The sequence below is a fragment of the Eriocheir sinensis genome, chromosome 45, assembly GCF_024679095.1.
Source record: "Eriocheir sinensis breed Jianghai 21 chromosome 45, ASM2467909v1, whole genome shotgun sequence".
NCBI lineage: Eukaryota > Metazoa > Arthropoda > Malacostraca > Decapoda > Varunidae > Eriocheir > Eriocheir sinensis.
Window position 1 is genome coordinate 6905991 of NC_066553.1, and position 24815 is coordinate 6930805.

At 44.4% G+C, this 24815-nt stretch overlaps 1 protein-coding gene across 1 annotated transcript in view; it reads right to left on the reverse strand.

Moving 5' to 3' along the window:
- Positions 1 to 1628: 1628 nt before the first annotated feature.
- The window catches only part of LOC126980686 (hemicentin-1-like), an 83059-nt gene continuing 59872 nt past the window's right edge, over positions 1629 to 24815 (reverse strand). The window contains exons 3-7 of the mRNA XM_050830811.1: positions 17519 to 17700; positions 13493 to 13703; positions 12523 to 12650; positions 3809 to 3980; positions 1629 to 3322 (exon numbers count right to left, since the gene is read on the reverse strand). Of these exons, the coding sequence (XP_050686768.1) occupies positions 3048 to 3322; positions 3809 to 3980; positions 12523 to 12650; positions 13493 to 13703; positions 17519 to 17700 (968 nt within the window). The 3' untranslated portion in view covers positions 1629 to 3047. The remainder of the gene's footprint in view (positions 3323 to 3808; positions 3981 to 12522; positions 12651 to 13492; positions 13704 to 17518; positions 17701 to 24815) is intronic.

Genomic DNA, 24815 nt, shown 5'->3' on the forward strand with positions numbered 1-24815 from the left:
TGAGCTAAACGTAGAAAAAAAAAAAACCTGCATACTGTGACCTGCTATACATCACATTCCTGCATAGTATTAAGGCAGTAGATTATGTTGTCGTTGTATATTCTAACTGTGAGATGGTGTTTTGTACTATCTAGAGTGCACAGTGTTCTGGTTTATGGATTAGTTTGATGCGAGTAGCGTTTTTTTTTAGTATTGTTTCCTTTTTTTGTGTGCCCTTGAGCTGTCTCCTTTGTTGTGAAAAAAAAAAAAATCACCTCCCCCCTCATTCCTCCCCCCCCCCACACACATACACAGCACAGCACCTTCAAGCACATCACACAACACCATACTACATCACACCACTCCTTAGTATGACTCACCTCAATATACCAAAATATAAATGTTGAAGGAGGTACCTGTGTTGCTTACTTTACCTTTCTCGCTCTGTCACCTGCATGTCGTGGTGTTGCTAGCGAAGGATGGCGCGGTGGGGTCTTAGGGAGGCTGCGTTGCTAGGCATTCATGTGACGTCTTCTTAGTTTTGTTGGCATTCAGGACGTATAACAACACTTGTGGAAGTACTTCGGCTGGACTTTATATTTCTTATACTTGATGCCTCATCTCGGTAAGCTTTTTGCTACTTACACTAAAGAAGGAAGCAATGATACACGTGTTCCTGTTTTCGTATATTTGACTATTATTTCACAACAAAGACTCTATTCAAACACATGAGATGGTGGAAGAGAGCATGTGAGTGCCCACCGCCCCGCCCCACCCTGCCCGCCCCACAAAGACCCAACCCACCTGTGTGTGTGTGTGTGTGTGTGTGTGTGTGTGTGTGTGTGTGTGTGTGTGTGTAATTCACCTCTTGGTCTGCTGCGGGTCTCTCTCGAGACAGCCAGCCGTTCCCCTACGGAAGAGCACAGAGCTCATAGTACCGATCTTTGGGTAGGACTGAGACCACTCACACACAACACACCGCGACAACGAGGTCACAACTCCTTGCCTGACGTCGCGTACCTACTCACTGCTAAGTGAACAGGGGCTACACGTGAAAGAAGATAAACCCAACTTATCTTCACCCGGCCGGGGAATTGAACCCCGGTCCTTCTGTTTGTGAGGCAGACGCTCTATCCACTGAGCTACCGGGCCGGGCCGTGTGTGTGTGTGTGTGTGTGTGTGTGTGTGTGTGTGTGTGGTATTTGGGATTACATTAAAATGAACACTTAGGGCTGTGGTCCTCACACTCCCATGGAGTCCATACACTGAAAAGACACATAAACATCGTGTGTGTCTACCCACAAAGAACACAAAAATATATAGTATGACATGGTTTATCCATCTTTTTATATGCTTGTATATATATATATATATATATATATATATATATATATTTATATATATATATATATATATATATATATATATATATATATATTTATATATATATATATATATATATATATATATATATATATATATATATATATATATATATATATATATATATATATATATATATATATATATATATATATATATATATATATATATATATATATATATATATATATATATATATATATATATATATATATATATATATATATATATATATATATATATATATATATATATATATATGTGTGTGTGTGTGTGTGTGTGTGTTTGTGCTCATAGTTTACGAATTCACCAGCTTTACGCTGTGTTGTTTTTTGTTACTTCATGTGGTACATAAAACACTTATCATTTCTCTTAATCAGTAAAGGCGCGAAAACAGTTTTGCCTTGAGAGCATCAGACAGACCCTGGCACTGCGCATCGTGTCAGCCGCCGCCAGGCGCGTGCTGTACGGCGGCTCGTTACAACTGAAGGCGAGTCCCGCCGGACAGGCTGTGCCGAGGCGTGTTGCCTCGCGTGCAAGGCAAGCAGCACAGCGTCACTGGTTTCCTGTCGCCTTACTTATTACACCAAGAGTGAGATGAAGGTGACCATTTTTACTGTGGGCAATGGTTCACCTTATTACTGGTGTTGAGGTTTCACTAGACGGCATGACTCCAACTGCGACCTTCGGTTGACACTTGGGGCGCGTCACTCCATCCCCATTAGGCCCCAGTCCCACAGTCTCGATCATGTCTACCCGGCGGTCCTGCCAGGTAGCTGGCTTCTCCCACCGTCGGCCGTACGCCGACAGTTTGGAAATTTCAAAACAGTCGGGGCCCTCCCCGACATCTGTCACCCGTTGCGAATAAATTACGGCCGTCGGATGTCCATCTCAGCAACGTCGTAACAACGTCGTTTCGACATCGGCTATGGTCGGCACTCAAGGGGATGTACTTACGATGGTCGTTACGTACGTCTGGCAGCGCGACATTCCAAAATTTGCAGCGCGATCTAATGTCGGGAGGGCGCCTGGAGTCATGATCATGACTGTGACCGCGGCCTGTGTGGCCGTCAAGGACTGTCTTGATCTTGTATTCTGTACAGGCGTTGAGGTTAGCACTATATACCTTCCTCAAAGTAGATAAACAAATTAAAGCAGTAATTAAGGTAATAAAGTTCAAGGTCTTTGGATTTACTGTCACGGTGTATATTTTTAGGAAGACACACCCTCAAAGCGCTCATTGCCTACTGTTACCAAATTAAAGGTAAAATAATTCAAAGCCTAGACAGTTATGATGAAGTGGATTACAAAATGAAATCCACAAATTTGAGCTTTTTACATAATTCCGTCAACACAGATCTCGATTTCACTTGTTGGCGAGGGAGAGATGATTAGTCAGGAGAGGAGGATACGGTTAAGAGGGAGAGATGAGTTACTAAGTGTGAAAAAAGAGAAGAGGTAGGGCAATTGGAGATGTGCACCATTTTTCCACCCTTCATAATGAGCGGGTCATCCCGGCTTGTATCTCTGAGTGATAGTTTCTTGGTTGCTTACTTAAGGCAGAATCCCAGATTCTTGGCTTGTTCAACAGATGTCCATCACAAGAAGCTATAGAGTTGCACTAACTGTAAGACAACACAAGACACCTCGAGCCACCGTAGAACTTATTTCCTTTGTGTTGGGTCCTATCTCACTCTGGTGCTCCTCGGGAAAGTCGAGGCGGCATGGCCGTCCCACCACCGCCAGCAACTAGCAGCCAGCCACGTGCAGCCCCACGCCCGCCACCAGCCCACCGTTCTACTGATGATTCTTCCCAAGTCGCCGCCTCCGCCGGCCACTGCCAGGGGAAGAAGACCTACCAAAAACACCTGCAGGGGCACCGGCGGCAGGTGGGCGGGGCCGCTCCCGGACGAGGAGTTAGATGTTGTGTTTTTGTGGTGGATGGCTGCCGGCTTGTCACCTGTGCAAGGGAGAAAACAAATAAGTTGCCTGTGCCACATAACCGCCTGCTGATATCTCCCGACGTCCTGACTGCGGATCTAGGGTCAGCATTTTAAAAGACGCACTCTGAGGAATGGTGTTGTACATAGGAAATAGTTCTGGTGTGATAGAAATGTCACCATTACACAGACACAAAATACAAAAGAACAGTGAGCTTGTATTTGGTCAGCCGCTGCCTGAACAGTAAAATTTCTATAAAACCAACACGGTCATACTCATCCACGTTTTTTATCATTATTTAAAAAAAAATCTTATTCCCACGGACCACATCTTATCCAGTTATGCACTCAGCGATGAACTAAATCTTGTCCATCTCTTTGATAGAAAATCCATGAAATTGTATTCAGGCGAGAACATTTTCCCATGCATGTAGCAACCCCTTACCTACCCCCCAAAAAGTCACGTAGCTACAAGTGAAGGATGTCACTGACGTCTGTTAACTTACTGTTGATGACGTGGACAGTGATGGAGTGCGGCGGGGCGGTGGCCGGCATGCACTTGTATTGCCCTGAATTCCGAGGCGCCGCCGACCGGATGATCAGCCGCGAGACAGTGTCGTGGTCATTTTCTGAGGACACTGTCACGCTGACGTCGGGTCCGGAGTCAGGGTTCAGCATCTGTGTGAAATGAAAAGGAAGGAAGAGGTGAGTAGGGGTGAGGGGTCGAGGGATGCAATGGATGACGCCGCCACGCTTACCAAGGACCCATAATCGAAGCTCAGCATGTATGTAAGGGTAAAGGGGGGCGAGGTGAGGAGGGTGCGGGGGTGAGAGGAATGTGTCGTGTGAGGGGGGTGAGGGTGCAAGGGAGAGAAGGGGAGGCAATCAATGACGATGATGGAAGACGAACATAATGTTGACTGTGTTTAGTGAAGGGGACAGAGACGAGGAGGACTGTCAGCGTAAGGGGGAGCCGCGGGAATGTGAGGAAGGGAAGCGATCACAAGACGGGACGAAGCCATAATATTATTCATAAAACGCACGGCAGAAAAAAAAGACGACACGGAAAAGCAAAATTACAGAAATTCCTTTATACAATATTTATCTGGTCGTAGAAAGGTGAGGCGGTGGGAAGCTTAATGAAGATATAAGGAGCTGCCACCCTGCACCTCACCTCTAGTACACTGACCGTGTCCCTCATCTCTGCCCCCACTAGACACACTCGACGGTACTCTCACCCTCCATCCCGTCACTGATTGCTGACCTCTAACTCCCTTCAACCTTCACCTCAAAGGCCAGTGGTACGGAAATGAGCACCGCGGCCAGGAGGAGCCATAGCGTTTGCTCCCAACTTTTTAAAAAAATCAAGCCGGCTTAGGGTACGGAAGACCAGCAAGGCCGCTGCTCGCAATGAATAAATAATCTCTAAACGCTAATCTTCCTGACACTGCATCAGCCTCTGACCCGCCGCTGCTCGGGAGGGGAGGGGGAGGGACAGGCGCGGCACCTTTGCAAACGCATGTTGCATAACAAGCCGTCACCTTCATTGAGGCACCAGACACCCGTGACATCACGACTCTTGACTCAAAACGACGTTGCGTCACGCTACCGAGATTGAGCTGCCGTGCCTCACTCCGCTGCGCCAGTGATCTTTATTGAGGCGTCGAGCACGTGTCTGTTACCCTGGTGCCGCTCCCGGTCCCCGCGCCTCCGTGGTTTTTATTGAGGCGCCGAGCAAGTGTCCGTTATCCTGGTGCCTCTTGTTGGTCCCCACGTCTTGGTGATCTTTCCCACTTAAAAGTGAGGCAATTTTTTTTCTCTCTTTATATAAAGCTGAAGTCATCCATGAGCAATCGAATGGCCAATGATACGCAACAGATGATTGGCATGTGTATGATTGATTTCACTTCACGTTGAAATTCTTTTTTATTTATAGTTGACAGCGCTGAATTTTTTGGATGATATTAAAATAAATATATATCCGTGAACCGGATCCGTAGCATTTTATCATTATTATTCCATCGGTCAACGGTGGTGTCTGGCGAGTGACTTTGTTAAGCTCCGTCCCCTCAGACCGTCGTTGCTTGGCCCATCACACACACCTGTCCGTGTATCAGCCTGTGGGGCGACACAGGTGGCGGGGAGTAATCAAGGTGATGGGGAGGGAATGTGTTACCGTCAACACTCCTCAGTCACCTGGCCTAGTACAACTGCCCCGACAGGCGTTTCTTTCACAGTACTTCTTGACTGCGGCAGCACCACCAGGCACCACTACCACTACCATCACTTCCAGCACCACCAGGCACCACTACCACTACCATCACTTCCAGCACCACCAGCACCACCAGCACCACTACCACTTCTATCCTTTCCAACACCACCAGCACCAGCAACACCACTATCACCACCATCGCTCCCAACACCACCAGCACCACCATTACTTCCAGTACCCCCAAAACTATCACCCTCGCCGCCAGCAATGCTACCAACACCAATACCACCACCATCACCGACACCCTCCTTCCTGCCCCGGCGGCCGCGAGCTGGCGTGACAGGAAAGAAAATTGCTTCCCTCATGACTGCCTTCCTCCTTTTGCCTTTCCTCTCATACATTTTTTTTCCATTTCATTGCTTTTTCATTCTTCCGTTTTTTGTGTTCCTTTTTCACTCGGATTTTTATGCCTGCTCTCCTCCTCCTACGTATTCTTTTCCTCCTCCTCCACCTCTTCCTCTTCCTTTTCTTCTTCTTCCTCCTCCTCCTCCTCCTTCCCTTTCTCCTTATTTCACAGTCATCATCATCAACCCTCCCCTCCAGACAGTAAAGCCTTGCCTTGGGTACTAAACATTGATTACTGTGTTCACGAGCGGAGACACATCATTTACTTCGCTCATCATAGGGAAATCACGCCACCGGAAGAAGTTTTACCTATCAACCCTGAGGGAAGACAAAGGAGCCACCACAAACTTAATAAATATACAACAAACGGGATCTGACGTGTCCTTTTTTATTTTTTAGGTTGATAGTTGGATCACAAATGCCTTGCAGTCTCTTGAATCAATAGGCTTAACGATTATTGTATCTTTGTGCCGTTGAGCTGCTACCCTTACTGTAAACTAAGGCCCAATTTTACAGTCCAATGCAGCAAGTTTGTAAGCTCCCCAACCAAACACAACATACGACGAAACTTCCTTGTATAGTGTTTGGCGTTGATATAAAAAGAAGGAAATTTTAGGACTCCACACAGGAAATCTCTTTAATATCTGGTACCGAGTAGAAATAACGGATCATTGTGGAGAATATAGTTTGGTTTGGGCGCTTACAATGACTGTGCTGGATTGTCGAACTGGCCCTAAGTCTCTGGAAACAGGAAGCGGGTACTCCTGATCTCGATATACATGGGGAGGAAAAGAAACTGGTATTCAACTATTGACCTTTCAGTGTGACATGCCGAGTGTAAAGATCCCTCAGCACCTACAGACTAGCCAGATTTCCGTGTTCGTGAGCGCCACGTGCACAGTTGTGTTCTGAGAAAATGAAGCAGGCAATTGAATGATTTTCCATATGTTATAAACTCGCCGCAACAGTGAGTTCCTACAAAGAAAGCCATTATCGGTATGCTATCACTCATATATTTCTTACGGCCATACTTCCTTACTGATTCTTGGAATTGATTTCATTCACACCTGAGGTAAAATGTTTGTTAGTTATCACCAATACATATAGTGCTAATTGTTTACAGGTTTATCATTATTATAGGAAACCGATTAATAACTATATTTTCGTGTTATCGTGGCTTTATTTTTTGAAAGGGCAAAGGTTAAGCTGAGGTCAGGCGCTATGCATCCCCTCTGACACAGGGCCAGTTTGACATTCCGGCTACCACAGTTCACCTTTCCCAGGTTTTTCCAGGTGCCAAAGAACAGCCCAGCCCAGAATTCTAACAGCGGCCAGCAGATTTATAGCTAGGCATGCTAACCACTGCACCACGGATGAGCAGTTTTTCATACCTTTTTCCGTCTTCTTAACTTATTGTAAACGTTATTATTATTTTTATTTTTATTATTATTATTATTATTATTATTATTGTTATTATTATTATTATTACTATTATTATTATTACTATTATTATTATTACTATTATTTTTATTATTATTATTATCATCATCATCGTCATCGTTATTGTTATCAATATTAATATTTATATTAATGTTATTATATCAGCTGTTGTTATTACTGCTACTACTCCTCCTCCTACTACTACTACTTGTACTACTACTACTGCTACTACTACTACTGCTGCTACTACTACTATACTACTACTACTATACTACTACTACTACTACTACCATCACTATTACTACCACCACTATTACTACTACTACCACTATTACTACTACTACCACTATTACAACTACTACCTCTATTACTACTGCCTCAACTACTGTTACTACAACTACCACTACTACTACTTTTTTTTTATATCTTCGCCTGTGGCGCCGGTAGGCTTGTTTTTGGAGGGGCCTGATGGTATGGCCCAGCCCGTTGTGGCGCAGGCCAGTGTTTATAGTGGCGCCATCTTGCATTGGCTCATGCTGCCCTCCCGGAGCTCATCTTTAACTCTAGAATCTAGAGTCCGGGTGGATAGGTGGTCTTCTGGACAGCATGTGGGTAGTTTTAAGCCACTCGACGGAGGCTGAAAAATCCCAGCTTGGTGGCACCGGGCGGGGATTGAACTCGCGTCCTCCTGAACGCGGCGCCGTCACGCTGTCAACCCCCCATTCAGCCACCGCCTCCCCTAAACTACTACTACTACTTCCACTGCTATTACTACTACTACTACTACAACTACTACTACAACTACTACTACAACAACTACTACTACTACTACCACTACTACTACAACTACCACTACTACTACTACTACACTACTGTTACTACTACTACTACTACTACTACTACTGTTTTACAGAAGACGCTTGGGGCCGAAGCACAAATCTTGGATCATTTCCAATTTCCTTCTTCTACCCACAGCGCACGGAGTTCGTCCAAGACTTATTTGTTTTTGAGAGGTTTCCACTCGCCTGAAAACTTGTCTATTACCCTTTAACTTCCTCTTCAAACCCCCTCACACATACACACACACACACAAAAAAAAAATCAGCAGTCTCTCTCTCTCACACACACACACACACACACACACACACACACACACACACACACACACACACACACACACACACACACACACACACACACACGGGTCAGTTGATGAGCAATTTTTCCGTTGACAGGAGCAATTACTGTGTCCTCTTGAGCAAAGGGTAATGGGGCTGTGTTGTGTTTCAGGTCCAAGCTTGGCCCATACATCAGCTAACGGGCTCCAAAGCTCTCTCCAGGAGGGTGGTGGCTGGCAATCCCTGGTCCAGCACATGATCAAACCGTGAGAGTGAACTACATACGCTCCGTCGTAGCTGTACCTACCTCTCCTTCCTTCCCTTTAAAACACCCAAGGCCTCTCTTCACCGGGCGAGGTACGTCTCACATTATTCACGGCCAGGTGAGTGAGCATCGCCGAGCCCACTTACGCACCGCCCACGCCTCTTGATGTCTCCGCGGCACGGCTTTTAATGATTCTCTCTCTCTCTCTCTCTCTCTCTCTCTCTCTCTCTCTCTCTCTCTCTCTCTCTCTCTCTCTCTCTCTCTCTCTCTCTCTCTCTCTCTCTCTCTCTCTCTCTCTCTCTCTCTCTCTCTCTCTCTCTCTCTCTCTCTCTCTCTCTCTCTCTCTCTCTCTCTCTCTCTCTCTCTCACTCTCTCTCTCTCTCTCTCTCTCTCTCTCTCTCTCTCTCTCTCTCTCTCTCTCTCTCTCTCTCTCTCTCTCTCTCTCTCTCTCTCTCTCTCTCTCTCTCTCTCTCTCTCTCTCTCTCTCTCTCTCTCTCTCTCTCTCTCTCTCTCTCTCCTTCTCTCTCTCTCTCTCTCTCTCTCTCTCTCTCTCTCTCTCTCTTTTTCCACAGCCTTTCTTTTGTCTCTCCTCTTCACTTAGGACGCTTACATAAGTCCTAGGCTTAAGATGCGGGCCCTCTAACCCTTCAAATGATTCCTCTCTACTTCACTCTCCTTTACTAGACCAGGTGGAGGCTTCGTTCACAGGAAGTTTCTTAATCATCTATAAGCGGACTCCTTTCTTGTCGTCGGTATGGGTTCTACACTTGTTTAAAGGTTGTCTTCTAGCCTTGTTAATTAATTCTTAGTCACCCTCTTCTAGCCGCTGTGGTGAAACTGCGTTAAGAATCGTCGGAAGATTTTGGCAGTTTGTCGCTAACAGTTGCTCTCTAAATACACTCCTGGGAATTCTACCCCTCTTTCTCCCTACTTCCAGCTTCAGTTTCTTTATTGCCTGATTTATGTTTGGTGTAGTAGTTCATTACTTTTCCTAAATATATTAACAATCTTGTAGACTGAGACTTTGTTCGATCCTCCAGTCTCTACTTCTCTTTGATGAGTTTGTTCCAAAGTTGTTCTATTCATTATAACGCTGATGACTGTGCTGCGTCATTTACCAGACGACCATCCCAACTTTGCTAAACTCTTAAAGGGGAACTATTTATGTACATCCCTCAACTTTTAACACATCTATAATTTTAGTATGGGGCAGCGTTACAGACTACCATTACCCGTTCCTCTATCTCAGCTGTCCTTTCTATTACACTCAACATTATTGGTCTTTCATCAAAATCTATCCTGGAAAGTTCATAAATCATCAGCTTTCGACGAGTTGGGGTTTCTGCTTTATCCATTCTATTCCCCTCACATATACTAACTATATGAAAGGGCTTTTACCATCCCTCTACGCATGATGAATGCATCTGGCAGCTCTTCTTAATTAACTATTACTCGATTCGGTTTAATTTTACTGCGTATAGAGGCCGGGTGGCTCAGTGAGTATGATGCTTGGCTTCGGCCGGGAAGTTGTTGCTCGATATTAGCTTACAGCGGTTGATCGGTGAGAGACGAAGCTTTTTCTATTAATCTCAGCAGATCTAGTTTATAGGGTCGTGGCCACCTAGCTCGGGGGAATTCTTCTATCACAAGTAGAATAAAAAGCCATTCACTATTCTTACTTTATTTTATTTTCATTTTGATGCGCATTGCTTTTCTTAACACACTAACCGCTTCCCTTCACCGCTGCCTGATTGCTATGTTGTCCAACTCACAAATGTAAGTTAACATGTATTTTAACTTCCATAATTTTCACGAGTAACTCTTTCAAGGTCTTTCTCTGAATATATTTCATCCTTACTTTAATTCTTTCCATAGGACCTTATCAAGACACATTTACAACTGTATATATTTGACCATCCCTTTGCATCTTCCGCTAGCATCGTACGAGCAGCATTATCCTGGGCACATATTTCTCTTAGGTCGGTCTCCTTTACCGTAAAGAATCCTTCCCCTCCCTACCTCCTCCTCTTAGCCCCATACTCACCCCTACTTCTTTTGTTTCCTTTCACTCCTCGCAGCTTATTCAATCTCCTCTCCCTTTAGTTTCTTACCTTCCTCTCGTGTGTTCGTTGCCCCTATACTCACTCTCATTCTTCCTCATCTCAGTCTTGCCTCATTATATATTCTCCACATACCTTTCTTTCATCCCACTTTTGATCCTTTTATTCCTACCCCTTCTTTTTTACCTCGAGTGTGTGTGTGTGTGTGTGTGTGTGTGTGTGTGTGTGTGTGTGTGTGTGTGTGTGTGTGTGTGTGTGTGTGTGTGAGTGGTGGTTTCTTAGTGTCGGCTGAGGCAGTCCTGCGCGCGCCAGATTATATAATTTGGCCTGACAGAAGACATCCGACGTAACGACCGACACTTCCTGACGGGTTGGAATTAAGCTATTTCCTCACAACGCTCCGGTTCCCGTTGCCATTTCACGGTGTCCAGGTAGGAGGCATAGAGTGCGGGGCGCAGGTGTTGGGCGTGCGGGAGGAAGGGCGAGAATTGGTGAGGTGTTATTTTGGGAGATACACTGCATTTGAGAGGGAAGGGAGGGGGGAGAGTTGGTAGTTTGCAGTAGTGTTGAGTGTTGTGTGTGGGAAATACACTGTTGATAGAAGGGGAGGAGGGTGTGGGTGGCCTTGACTCACTTGGTGTGGCCTTGACTCACTTGGTGTGGAGTTGGGGTGTTTTCAAGTGATGGAGGGGTGGGTAGGTGTAGTGTATCCAACCTTAGTCGTGACGGTGGCGGTGCGAGGGGGTTAGGCGGTGTGGGTGTAGGCTCTGGGGTGTTTGGAATAACATAGTGGTGTTTGGGCTGTGAGAGGGCGGTTGGTGAGGCTGTGTAAGGAATCCAGGTGGCTTATGGTAAGTAGGCTTAGGTTAAAAGTGAGGAAGGAAAGCCAGGGGACTGGGACTCTTAAGTGGGTTATTACATGGGAAGATTAATACTATGGTATAGCCTGGAGGGGGTGGGAGGGGGGGCAGGGTGGTGCAGGTGATGTTCTTAGAGGAGTTAGGAAATGAGGCAAGTAGGGTGGAGTCAGGACTGAAGTAAGTTAGCTGGGAAAGTTATTAAGGGAGGAAGGGTGTTGGGGGTCCACGTTATGTAACCAGGTGAAGTAAGGAGGGTGGAAGGGTGTGTCATTCACCCACGGCTCGACCACGTACTGGACTCGTGATAATCAGCCAGTACCTTGCCGGAATAAAGTTGTTTGAGCACAGAAGATCTCACTCATCACACACCCCATCCCCCTCGCTTAGTGGGGAGAGTTACCGCTCATGTCAGTGGAAAACCTTTTTTGCCTGAGCAAAACATAAAACTCAGTTTGCCGGGTGAGTTTGAGCGTGTTGCTCCACGACGTGTGTGTGTGTGTGTGTGTGTGTGTGTGTGTGTGTGTGTGTAAGTGGTTTGGAGGCATTGCAGTAAGAGATACGGTTGAATGCGGCGCTCCACACTTACATATCTCACGGCTATTTTTTACCTGTTATTGCAATGCGTTTGTGTTCTTATCATTCCCCCGTTTTATTTTATGCAGGAAAAGGGAGAGAAAGAGTCGAGCATTCCTATGGTTTGAAATGATAATGGGGCTAACAGTTTTATTGCTGAAAAGATTTTTCCAAGATATGTATTTAAGATATGTATTTAAGGAGGAGGATGAATTGTAAAAGATATGTTTTTGCAACAGTGGTGGCGGCGGGAAGATGATAAAAACTTGAAATAACCTGTAACTTACCACGTCATCATGGTACCAGAATATGTAGGGCGTGGGCTTGGGGCTGTGCTTGACAAGGCAGGTCAGGTTGATGGCCGAGCCCGCGTTGATGTAGAGATCCGGCCCGCCGAGCACCACCGTCTGCGGCTCTGGAAGGAGACAACGGCGACCACTGAACGTCACGTTGGCTCTCGAGATGCATCGCCCGGCTAGCAGCTTTAAGGGGATGGAAGTGTGTAGTGCTTTGTGTGATGTAAAAATGTCAAGGCAGGACTTAGGGATCAATGGCGATAGTCTTGGCGAACATTAAATTTCACCAAAGAACTTCAGTGTCGCAAACCTTAATTAAGCAAGACTGCCATCATAGGATCATCTCAAAGGAACATACGTTATAAAAAATGAGAAATATGGCGCATTTTCTCTCGCCCTCACAAACGTAGCAAATCTCATTTAGCATAACTGGCGCCACTATAAATATTGCCTGCGCCACGACGGGCTTGGACCAACCCTCTGGCCCCTGAAGAAAGCCTACCGGCGCTATAGACGGGGATGTAAAAAAATAAAAAATAAAAAGCCAATATGATTAATTTCACCACAAGGGACATTTATCATGATCAACTCGCGGGTCTGGTAACAGTCATCTCATAAAACTTAACTACCCAATACACTACAACATTATAAGCCTATATGTTTCATCAAACCAAACGTGGGTGTCACGCTTTTATTATTTCAAGATTTTTACTAGGCAATTTTAAGCTTTTAAAAACTCAGTGATGTTAATACTCATCTCCAGTGTTAGTCGCTATATAACCGCTGTTGTTGGGGCACCATGGTTTCATACGTCAGTCAATCAATCAATCATCAATCCACAACTTATGTTCAAATTCAACCTCCTATCATAGCCGCGCATGAACACAACACGCAACGGGCAAGACCAATTAAATACGACGTCCCTTTTAACATTTCACGATCTGGGACCGTGTACTCTTACCCATGATGGAGAGCCAGACGCTGTGTGTCATGGGGGGCGTCGTCCCCACCTGGCACTCGTACTGGCCGGCGTCGCGGAGCTGCACGTAGAAGATTTTGAGGAGCCAATCTTGCGAGCCGGCCTGGTGCACCGCCTTGAACCGCTCGTCGCTTGTGTAGGTAAAGCGGCCCACCGTCAGCAGGTGAAGGTCGCGACTCCGCATCCAAGAAACCTGAGGGAGAAGAGAAGAGGCTTGATGAGAGAGAGAGAGAGAGAGAGAGAGAGAGAGAGAGAGAGAGAGAGAGAGAGAGAGAGAGAGAGAGAGAGAGAGAGAGAGAGAGAGAGAGAGAGAGAGTGTGTGTGTGTGTGTGTGTGAGTTGTATGACCAATAAAGAATATATTTTCATCCTACTACGATTTCAATTTCACGAAGACAAATAATGTTATTTTCTAACTGAGATCAAGAGCAGCCGGCACGGCAAAGAGTGACTACAAGGAGGCAAATTGTACGTGAATAAAGAAAATCAATTACGTCGACCTGCACCAAATCACTGGAAACAAAGGAGAGACTGATTTCCTGTAACCGACTATTGTTCTGCGCCAGACCTTTTGATTCTCTTCCTTCTTTATGTTATTACTCCTACTGGAAAAGCATACAGATGAAGTGTTACAAAGAAAAAATGGATTCTGAGCACTACCTGAGAATTTAAAAGACTCAGCGTAATCCCAACTTTTTTGTGAGCCCGTTGCAAGAGTAAAACCATAAACGTGTTTCACTAACATAATCACAACGATGACAGGAAAGAAGAAAGTTTACAGTTATAGCCTTCTTAGAACATCAAGGTGCGTATTTCACTCGGTAATCCTTTAAGAATCGGCTACTATTCTCAAAATCATGCCAGGGCTTCACGAGGGTTTTGGGTCTTCTCCATTCATTTCTCTCCTTGGGGTCAGCTGGTCCCTCGAGTCTGATGCTTCACGAACAAGAACAATTAACTCAGCGATTGCAACCTACACGGGAGAGCCGCGTGTTGTGTGTCCCTGAGCTGACAGAGACGAAGCGTTGTACGGGAATCAGTGAGCGGTGAAGGAATGTGTGTGTGTAGGTAGGTGGGTGTGTGGATGAAAGAGAGAGAGAGGGAGAGAGGAGGGGAAGGATTGTGAACGAAATGTCAAGGGGAATAGATGATGGACTGTTCCCGGGAAGCCTGTTTTATTTCCCCATTCTTCCCTTCCTCCGAAAAAAAAGGTTACACACACACACACACACACACACACACACACACACACACACGCACACAGAGGGAGGGAGTCATCAGGAAAGTCGCTGAAGCACGTCTCTTTGTGGTCTTTGCTGCCACAGTGGTTGGTTGGTGCGACTCGGGGTGAAATAAAAGAGAATAAGTGACGGGTTCCAACACTCCGCCGCGAATGGTTTGTTTGTCGCGACCCTTTGCTTGATATGAGGGGATCGCGTGTTGTACTGGTGTGTGTGTGTGTGTGTGTGTGTGTGTGTGTGTGTGTGTGTGTGTGTGAGAGAGGAGCGGATCAATAAGGAGCGAATGGCATATCGTGTGAAGAAAGAGAAATTAAGAAAGAAGGAATAGCGTAAGAGAAATAAAAAAAGTGTTAAAGGAGATAGAGAAGAAATGGAGAGTGATAGAATGGAGAAAAATCATCACGAAGGAAAACGGAAAATGGAGAGAGATGTGGATAGGTATAAGTAATGTGGGAGAGGGAAAAGGAGAATTGGGGTGAGGAAATGAAAAGGAAATTGAAAAAAAAGAGAAAAGGAGATAGGGTAGGAAATGCAGGGGAAGAATAAATACGGCAAAGGGTGAGCATACTCTAAAGATGACCAAGAAGAGTAACAGAAGTAAATAAAAGGAGAGGAAGGAGGAAATGGTGAAGGAGGAGGATATAGAAAAAAAGAGGAAAAGGTATGGAAGGAAGGAAAGACTGTGAGCAAGAAATCTGGAGAAAAAAAGACAGAGGAAAAAAAGACAGAGGAAAAATTTGGAGGAGGGCCTTTTTTGATAGTGTATGGCTTTGTAGTGTCATAAATTTGTGTGTATTATTTATATGTCAAAACGAAATTGAAAAAAGAGGTATGAATTGATAAAGAACGACTGTGTGCTTACGTTGCAAACACTATATTTCTGAATAGCCGTACGAGTATAGATTTAACATCGAAAATAGACTTAAATTCACCATTGACTTTCGCTGCATGTTATATTCATTTACTTCATGGAGTACCAGATTCACTCTTTGATTTTAGCTTTTTTTTTATCGTCTACATTTCCAGTTCCGTTGCCTGATTTTAGCTTATTTTTTATCGTTCACATTTCCAGTTCCGTTTCCTGAGTAGCTTTTTTTATCGTTCACATTTCCAGTTCCGTTTCCTGAGTGGCTTTTTTTTATCGTTCACATTTTTCAGTTCCGTTGCCTGATTTTAGCTTATTTTTTATCGTTCACATTTCCAGTTCCGTTGCCTGATTTTAGCTTATTTTTTATCGTCTACATTTCCAGTTCCGTTGCCTGATTTTAGCTTATTTTTCATCGTTCACATTTCCAGTTCCGTTGCCTGATTTTAGCTTATTTTTTATCGTCTACATTTCCAGTTCCGTTTCCTGAGTAGCTTTTTTTCATCGTTCACATTTTTCAGTTCCGTTGCCTGATTTTAGCTTATTTTTTATCGTCTACATTTACAGTTCCGTTGCCTGATTTTAGCTTTTTTTTATCGTTCACATTTCCAGTTCCGTTTCCTCAGCCAATCAATACTTGCTCAACTCTCACCGCTCCTAAACGCCCCCGTACCCTTATCACACACGTCTCTTCCTAGATCACCAATTCGTTCCTTCTCCATTTCCTCACACCATTATCCTTCTTTCCAATTCTTCAAACGGATACTTTACATGCTCAGCGTCGCCTTCACACAGCTCGAGTTCCCATCATCTCTATCCTTTCCTTCTCCTTTAATCCTCATTCTTTCCATTCCTCTCTCGCTTCAGTCCTTCATTAAACTTTTCAACTTATTCTTAACTACAGGCCCGGTCCGCAGACTCACATCATCAGTGTTATCATGTTATCTTCTAACTTATCTAGCTTTGCCATGGCGTTATACCTATCATTAACTCCCATCCCTTTTTCCTAAACTATCACTCCCGATTATTAACACTCTTCTGACCGACCAGCATACATTCCTCCTTACCATCCCTCTCTCCATCCTCACATTGAACAGTTTAAAACACGTCCGCTGCGATTGCCACGGATTTAGCCTTTACTGGTAGCCTGAAAACATATACTCACAGGTCTTTCTATGGCTCTGTGGTGGATAGTGGAGTGTTTCCCATGTGGTATTGGTATGCTGGATATCCCCTCCCAAGGTGCAGGACTTTATATTTTTTCTTCACTGAATTGTAGCAGCCACTTTTTGTTTCATTCCTGTTGCTTGGTGAGGTCTGACTGTAGGAAATCCGTAGTCAAGGGGTTAACGCATCCTGAACCATCATCCCTTTACTCCTGCCACCAATCGCTCTTATCCTCTTTTTCCCTCTATCTTTTTTTTGTCTACAAGAACTTAAATGTATCCTTAACAACCATATTTTAAACCTTACCATCAATCCGTCACATACACGTCTTCCTTCCTTTTTTTAACCAATGCATTATAACAATTCTTCTTCAACCATTAATATTTTTTTCTCGAAGTCAGTCTGTTATCAGGGTATCGAATATTTTTTTTTACAGCAGAGGAGTCAGCTCAAGGGCACAAAAAAAGGTAACAAATGTGAAAAAAAGCCCGCTACTCACTGCTCCTATAAAGAGTTAGAGGAGTGGCCGAAAGATAGGTCATCCTCGCTTTGAATTCAGTTTATATTGTAGCCAACCGCCTGGTCACCATAGCCATCAGTTAATCTACCCTTGCTTTTCCATTCTCACATTGAACGCGACAACCAACCTTCAGCCACAGTTCCCTTTACCCTCGCCATCAATCCAAATCAACATCTCCCCCTCGCAAACACGCACACCCGCACACACACGACCCACCGGCTTGCCAACCATGTAGAGAATGCGACAGTTGAGGATGGCCGTGGAGCCCAGGCGCGCCGTGATGTTTCCCGAGTGCTTGATGTCGATGTAAGGGCCGCTCAAGGGTACGTAGCCCCAGGAACCCTCCGCGGCAGCCTCGTCCAGCGCCTTCAGTATCTCCTCCTCCTTCCCGCCGTCCACTGGGAGGGAGAAAAGGGCGAACAGTTAAGATTTGATGACCAGGTTCTTACGGGGAACGTGGGAAGGGATTGGGTAGCAACGGAATTAAAGGTGTGTGTGTGTGTGTGTGTGTGTGTGTGTGTGTGTGAGAGAGAGAGAGAGAGAGAGAGAGAGAGAGAGAGAGAGAGAGAGAGAGAGAGAGAGAGAGAGAGAGAATCTTCTATATTAATGTCTGTCTCTCTTCTATTACAAGTACACACACACACACACACACACACACACACACACACACACACACACACACACACACACACACACATTTATAAATTATAAACCTAAATTTCAAATTATGTGAAGCCATTCATTTTCCAAATTGAATGACAATGTTAGGCAACATTTATGACCAAATTATATAGACCAAGACTTGCTTCAGTACTGAGAAAGGGAGATAAGGAAGTTCCATGAAGGAATTTTTTTTGTCTTTACATTCCAGCTCGGCATTGTTTTTAATTGCCCAACATCATCAGCCAACAATGACGCCGGTCTTTAATGATATAATATCAATCATACCAAAGTTTAAACACACACACACACACACACACACACACACACACACACACACACACACACACACAGTCAATATCATCAACTCGCCCTCCCCATCGCAAACTTAGATGGTTTGCCAGTTTGTACCTTAAATTACATACCGCCCCCTGTGTTAGCTGATTTGTTGATTGTTACCTTGTGACTTGTTAGCTTTGGCTCTGTATGTTTGTATATTTTCAGCCGCATGGCTGCCTCTTTATCCTCAATAAACCGTTGATTATTACCACACACACACACACACAAAAAAACCGAACAAATAAAAATCTACGTAAAACATAATCGCATAATGGCCGCCGCTTCACCAAAAACTCCCTCACAAAAGGTTGTCACAAAGGCGGGACAGCACACGCGGAGGCAGCTGCGTCGCTCCCACGCCCGCACACCTGTCGTCATTATGTTGGTGTTTATCACCTGACAAAAAAAAAATGCCACTTACGCCGCAATTACAACTGGTACAATGATTTGATCGCCATCATTGTTTTTGGTGTATTCATTGTTTGTTAGCGTCATTATGGTGACCATTCACATTTTGCCTCGTCACCGTTTTAATTTTATCATTGTTATTGTTATAATCGTTACTAACCCTCACCCCGAGTAAATATTTCAATGTGTATTCAGTTGAAAGAGTCAGTCAGAAGCATATTCAGGGCGGAAATACATGTGATTATCAAAACACACACACACACACACACACACACACACACACACACACACACACACACACACACACACACACACACACACACACACACACACACACACACACACACACACACGACCTCGAACTTTCTGGGTGTGCTCCGGGGCCTCCCATACACCAGTTTTAACAAGTGTTTTGACGAAGCCTCTTACGCATCTCATTAAAAAGGGTGATACTAAACCCTATTTGTTTTTTCAGTACTGATAGATTGACTTCCATTTTTATCTGTCTTTCCCAGCGTTGCTTTTCACTATTTTACCACGATAATCTAACGGATCCTGTAGTCCTGCTGGTGGGCCGACTATTACTTCTTCGGTGTAATGTTCCTTTCTTCATTATTTCGTTCTGCTCGGAAGATAAATCATATGATCTGCCCCAAGGTTCAGCATGAGCCAATCAAAATGACCCACTAACCGTCACCAACGGGTCGGGGCCCACCAACAGGGTCCAGCAAGAAAACCTACCGACGGTTAATACCAAGCGTAAAAAAAAGAGAAGTAAACTGTGGTAACCCGGGGCCGTAGATTATTACCCACCATAAACTCAAGAGCAAATGTGACAGATGAGTACCGAGGCCACGCGCAGCTTATCTTCTGCTGAAACTTTACCTTTAGCTCGGTTAATCAGCGAGCCCAGAGCTATGCGTAATTGACTGATGCAGAGGAGGGGTTGAAGTTCATGATATCTTCCCTGCTTCTGCATCGTCGTCTTGCCTTGATACGGTTAATGACTGCGGTACTTGTAATGCTAAAACGTACACTGGGTTTCACTTTTATTTTTTCGATGCACGCTTATGTCAATATATCACACCGGGCTTTTTTTTCTTGCCATTGAGTTGCTTACTTTACTATAAAGAAAAAAAAGACCACAAACAAGCTCAAAAAAAAAAAAATCACACATTGGCGTCTTCGCGTTCCAGCGCCTTGATGGCTCTCGGAGGTCAGTTATGTATGTTAGTCTGCACGACCGTAAAAGTTAACAACATATTAGGTAGTGTATTGTATAAAACTCAAAGGCGTTGTCAGAATATTTGTCCATAAAGTTCATCGATGTGTTTGAACCTGAGAGCAATGCACGTGATGTACGCCGCGCGGAGACGAGCCAAACTATTAAAAAGGTAAACTCAATTGCTCTCGAGAAAATTTACGAGGCAAACAACAAATTATTAGTACAGCTATTACTCTGTGTGGGTGGGGTTGGTGGGGGGTGGGGAAGGGTGGAGAGAGAGAGAGAGAGAGAGAGAGAGAGAGAGAGAGAGAGAGAGAGAGAGAGAGAGAGAGAGAGAGAGAGAGAGAGAGAGAGAGAGAGAGAGAGAGAGAGAGAGAGAGAGAGAGAGAGAGAGAGAGAAACATATTGTATAGGAAATGAAAGGGAATGGTATTTTCTTGATTGTCAGGGGCAGTAAAATGTTGAAACGAGAACGTGTGCCAAGATGTGTTCTATTATATATTTCTCATTTGGTGGAAACTGGGAGAACGTTATACTAATTTAATACCGCAACATGTGCAAGTTCTCCACCGAAGCTAATAGACTTTTGAGTATAAGTAATTTTTTCCTCTTGTCTTATGAATATTATATCGCACACACACACACACACACACACACACACACACACACACACACACACACACTTTCCCCTATTTACCGGAATTCAGAAGACTGAGGTTGATAAGGCAGAAATGTTTGTTCCATGTCTATTTGTTTGTTAGTCTATTAAAGCTACCGTGTATTTTATTTCTAAGTCTATATCAGTCTTGTTTTCCTTGTCTTTTGAGTGTGTGTGCGTGTGTGTGTGTGTGTGTGTGTGTGTGTGTGTGTGTGTGTGTGTGTGTGTGTTTATCTATATATCTCTTTCTCTCACATCAATACACTCCCTTTGCCGCCCCACTACTATCATTCCCGCGGTTTAGTCACTGTACTGCGGCTGTGACGATGCATCTGAGTGGCTGACGTCCATCCACGGCTTGAGACTAATGCATTGTGGAAAACGGGCTTCATCCTTTACTCTTCTCGGTCAACAAAGAGAGGCAAGTGTTGATACAAGTGTTGTTTATACCGATCTCTGGCAGCTGGGATGAGAATGTTTATAAACCCCAAAGTTAAGTTTTCATCGTCATTGCTGTTATTGATATCGTCACCCTCAAAATAATCGCCAAAGTAATTTTTCAGTGATTTCCTGGTTTTTGTTTACATCAATTTTTCATCATGTGACGCCCATTTTTGTATAGTTGCCTTCGTCATTCAGGGTTTGAGTGTTCTAGAATTGACCTTTTCATTTCTGACTAAATCTTAAGTCTAATAAGATAATGACAGTTCTTTTCTGATTTCCTGTAAGGTAGAAAATAATGACTTCGGCGGTTTGTTTACCAAGGTGACGATATGGAAATTGGTGTCACACTCCTAGTTGTTGTAAAGTCAAGTATTTGTCTATTGTCCTTGAAATCAAAGGTATTAATTTTCCAGTGTTACAGTTTTATGTAAGGCGATGTTTTTGTTTATATATCTAAGCAGAATTACGTCGCGTGACAGGACGATGATATATTCTTTATCGAGCGGATGACCTTCGCGTGACGCTATTTCGTCGTAAATTAAGTGGAGCATTGCATGATACGGTGATATTTTTATAAATCTTTTATTGGATATACAATGCAGTTTGGCCATTTTTCTAAGATTTATTGAATGGAGGAACAGCGTGCCCGAGATGTGACGTGAAGCCAAGACGGGGCACGCTCCTTCCTTGAGTACCATGACGCCTCACTTCGCTCCTTTGGTCTGTATTACATGTATAAGGCATTTTCGCTTCTCACATCATCTATTTCTAAGGGCCAAGGAGGGGGTCAGTCGGGTTCTAATGAGTGCTTCTTGAGGTTCATGGTACAGAAGAAGGGTCAAACTACCACCAGGGTCATAAAACTACTCCTGGAAATGCCCACAACTCCTACGAAAGCCTTGTCAAATATGTGTTCTTGGGCGGCGAAATGTCTTGCAATACGACCCTTTGTCTCACCTCCTGCAGGGATTTAATAATTCAGCAACAAATAACTGCCGTGCAATATATCGAGGGTCGTGCTGAGCGTTCTCTTGTTCATCTGCATGTGTTGTTAGCTGCTCATTGGCCCACCTGTGCTGAATGGCTGATACAGAGGGGCTGAGATTTTGTGCCGCGGTGAGTAATATACTTATTGATCTACGGTGTTTGTGTGTGTGATTGTGTGTGTTGGTATACCTCCCCTCAAAAAGATGTATAAAAGTTGGTGGTGTGTGGAAAGGGGACAGTGAACAGTGAGTGTGTGTGTGTATGTGTGTGTGTTTACCTCCCTAATGGATGTATGTATAAATAAAAAGTTGATAGTGGAGAGGGAAGTGAGAGGGAAAGAAATGGGAGGTTAGGTTCGTGTAGAGACGTAGGTGGCTAATGTAGGTGGTCCCTGTAGCGGGGAAAGGAAGGTAAAGGAGGAGAGAAGTCAGTGAGAAAATCAGGGTAATAAGGCCGGGGAGTCGGTGTAAGGAGTGAATTAGTGACGAGGGAAAGGAGGTGAAGGGAGAGGGAAATCAGGGGGAGGCGGAGTGGTGGGAATTATTTGACAAGGGCGCAGGATGGACGTCCCCGAGAGCTGCTGAACGACACGGGGCCAGCGCCTTTCACAGTCTGGTCGTATTTCAAGCGGGTGATGAACGGCCTCGGTATTCCAGACAAAAGATCATCCCGGTGAGAAATGAGAGGAACCTTTGTGTCGCAGTGAATGATGGCGGAGCTGCTGGACACACACACACACACACACACACACACACACACACACACACACACACACACACACACACACACACACACACACTCTTATTTTGCACATATTCACCTAGTTTTTTGTCTCCCAGTTAATGACCAACAGCAAATAGTAATAGAAAGTTTGAATAGTGTAAAGATACCGGTGAATGGAAAAAAAAAAGTTATGCATCGCTATGAGGTACTGAACCTGGAGGAGTGATGTGTGGAAGGGAAAATATCGTGAGAGGACATTAAAGGCTTGTGGGAGGAACTTCTTATAAGGGTGAAAGTAAAGTTAGGGGGGTACGCTATGGCTGCCTCGGTGATGCTACTGTAGGGTTAAGAAAAAAAGGTGGTCATTATCATCATCGAATTTTTATCATCTTTATCACCGTCATCATCCTCATCGTCATCCCTACGTCTTGTTATTCAGACCCAAGAGTTATCATGTAGCTCTCCGCGTCGTCTTTCCCTCGTGCCTTATCTGTATCACCGTCATCATCATCATCGTCATCCCTACGTCTTGTTATTCAGACCCAAGAGTTATCATGTAGCTCTTCACGTCGTATTTCCCTCGTGCCTCAAGTTGTCTGCGTCGCCCGGCAATGAGGTCAAGGAAAGCACTATTGCGTTCGGCCTCCCAGAGCTCACGGTGTTATTGGCCCTTGCATCAACACGCCTCGCTCCCTGTCCCCTGTGCGCCTTGCCTAGGAAAGGAAAAGTTCAATATCTTTTTCATACGTTTTGCGAATGAGTTTCTTCGTTTTGTATTTTCTCAGTTAGCTTCCCTGTCCTTTATTTTCTCAATGTCTTCCTCGTTCTCTAGTTTCTCAATTGGTATCCTCGTCCTATGTTATTTTTTTTTTTAATTAGCTTCCTCGTCTTCTCGTCTCGTTTATCATAATCTACTTCATGTGACTTTTTTTTTTGGTCGCAACATTCTTTTAAGTACGTTCTGTGAATTAGCTTCCTCCACTGTTTGCTCTGTGAAGTATGTTCCTCTTTTTACTTCCTGAATTAGCTTCCTTTCCCATTCTCTTTCAATGATTCTTTTCTTCCTTTTTCCTTCTGTGAATCTTTTTCTTCCACAAGCTCTGCGACATGTAACCTAATGTAAAAAATTGTGATATATTTGTTTTAATGCCATCCACGTATAACCTTTAAAGTTTACAGTCAGTTATGTAGCGTATATCGAAGGCCAATATATCTACGAAGTTTACAGTGAAAATAATGGTGAAAAGAGATACCTTCACAAGAAATCAATACGCGGAAGGAAGCTGGCAAACTTTCTGGATTTTTTATTCGTACATCGATCCGTAACGCAACGCCCCGCATGTCACGACCGAACAGAACAACCTCCTCCTCCTCCCTTCGTCTGCAGTGGCCCGCTTAATCGTGTGAAGCGCAAGGCAAACAAGAATCGACTTGCATAAGAGCAGCCGAGCCCGGTGAATCTGGTGCCTCCACTCCCTGATTAAGCAGCTCATCAGGAGACAAGACGCGAGATAAGGGTACAGGAAGGGAAAAGAGAGAGAGAGAGAGAGAGAGAGAGAGAGAGAGAGAGAGAGAGAGAGAGAGAGAGAGAGAGAGAGAGAGAGAGAGAGAGAGAGACAGAGACAGAGAGAGAGAGAGAGATCATTAGTGTTGCCGGAGCAGGGGGGTAACTGAGGAACACCAGCCGAGCTCTATCCAAGGAGGAGCCGCGGCGGGCCCTTTAATAATGGACGCTGCGGCAACACGAGAGCAAGGCACTGAGGCAGCAATCGGGTTCACGCGGGGGGACGGGCAAAGGCGGTGCAATAATTTGTAATATAAAATGTATTTTTTAACCAAGGCTTATTCATCACAGTATGTAGCTCACCTTGCCTCTGGGCTTGCAATACTTATGGAATTAGCAACGGTAAAACATAATATTGAGTGAAATGTGTTAGAACAATCCGCCTCCACGTACCAGCTTCACATATTAGCGTGTTGATGCTTTTAGTTACAGCATCAGGAAAGTTTATAGAAGACATTTTTTTTTCTCGTTTCAGACTAGTGAACAGATCCAAAACAAAGATATT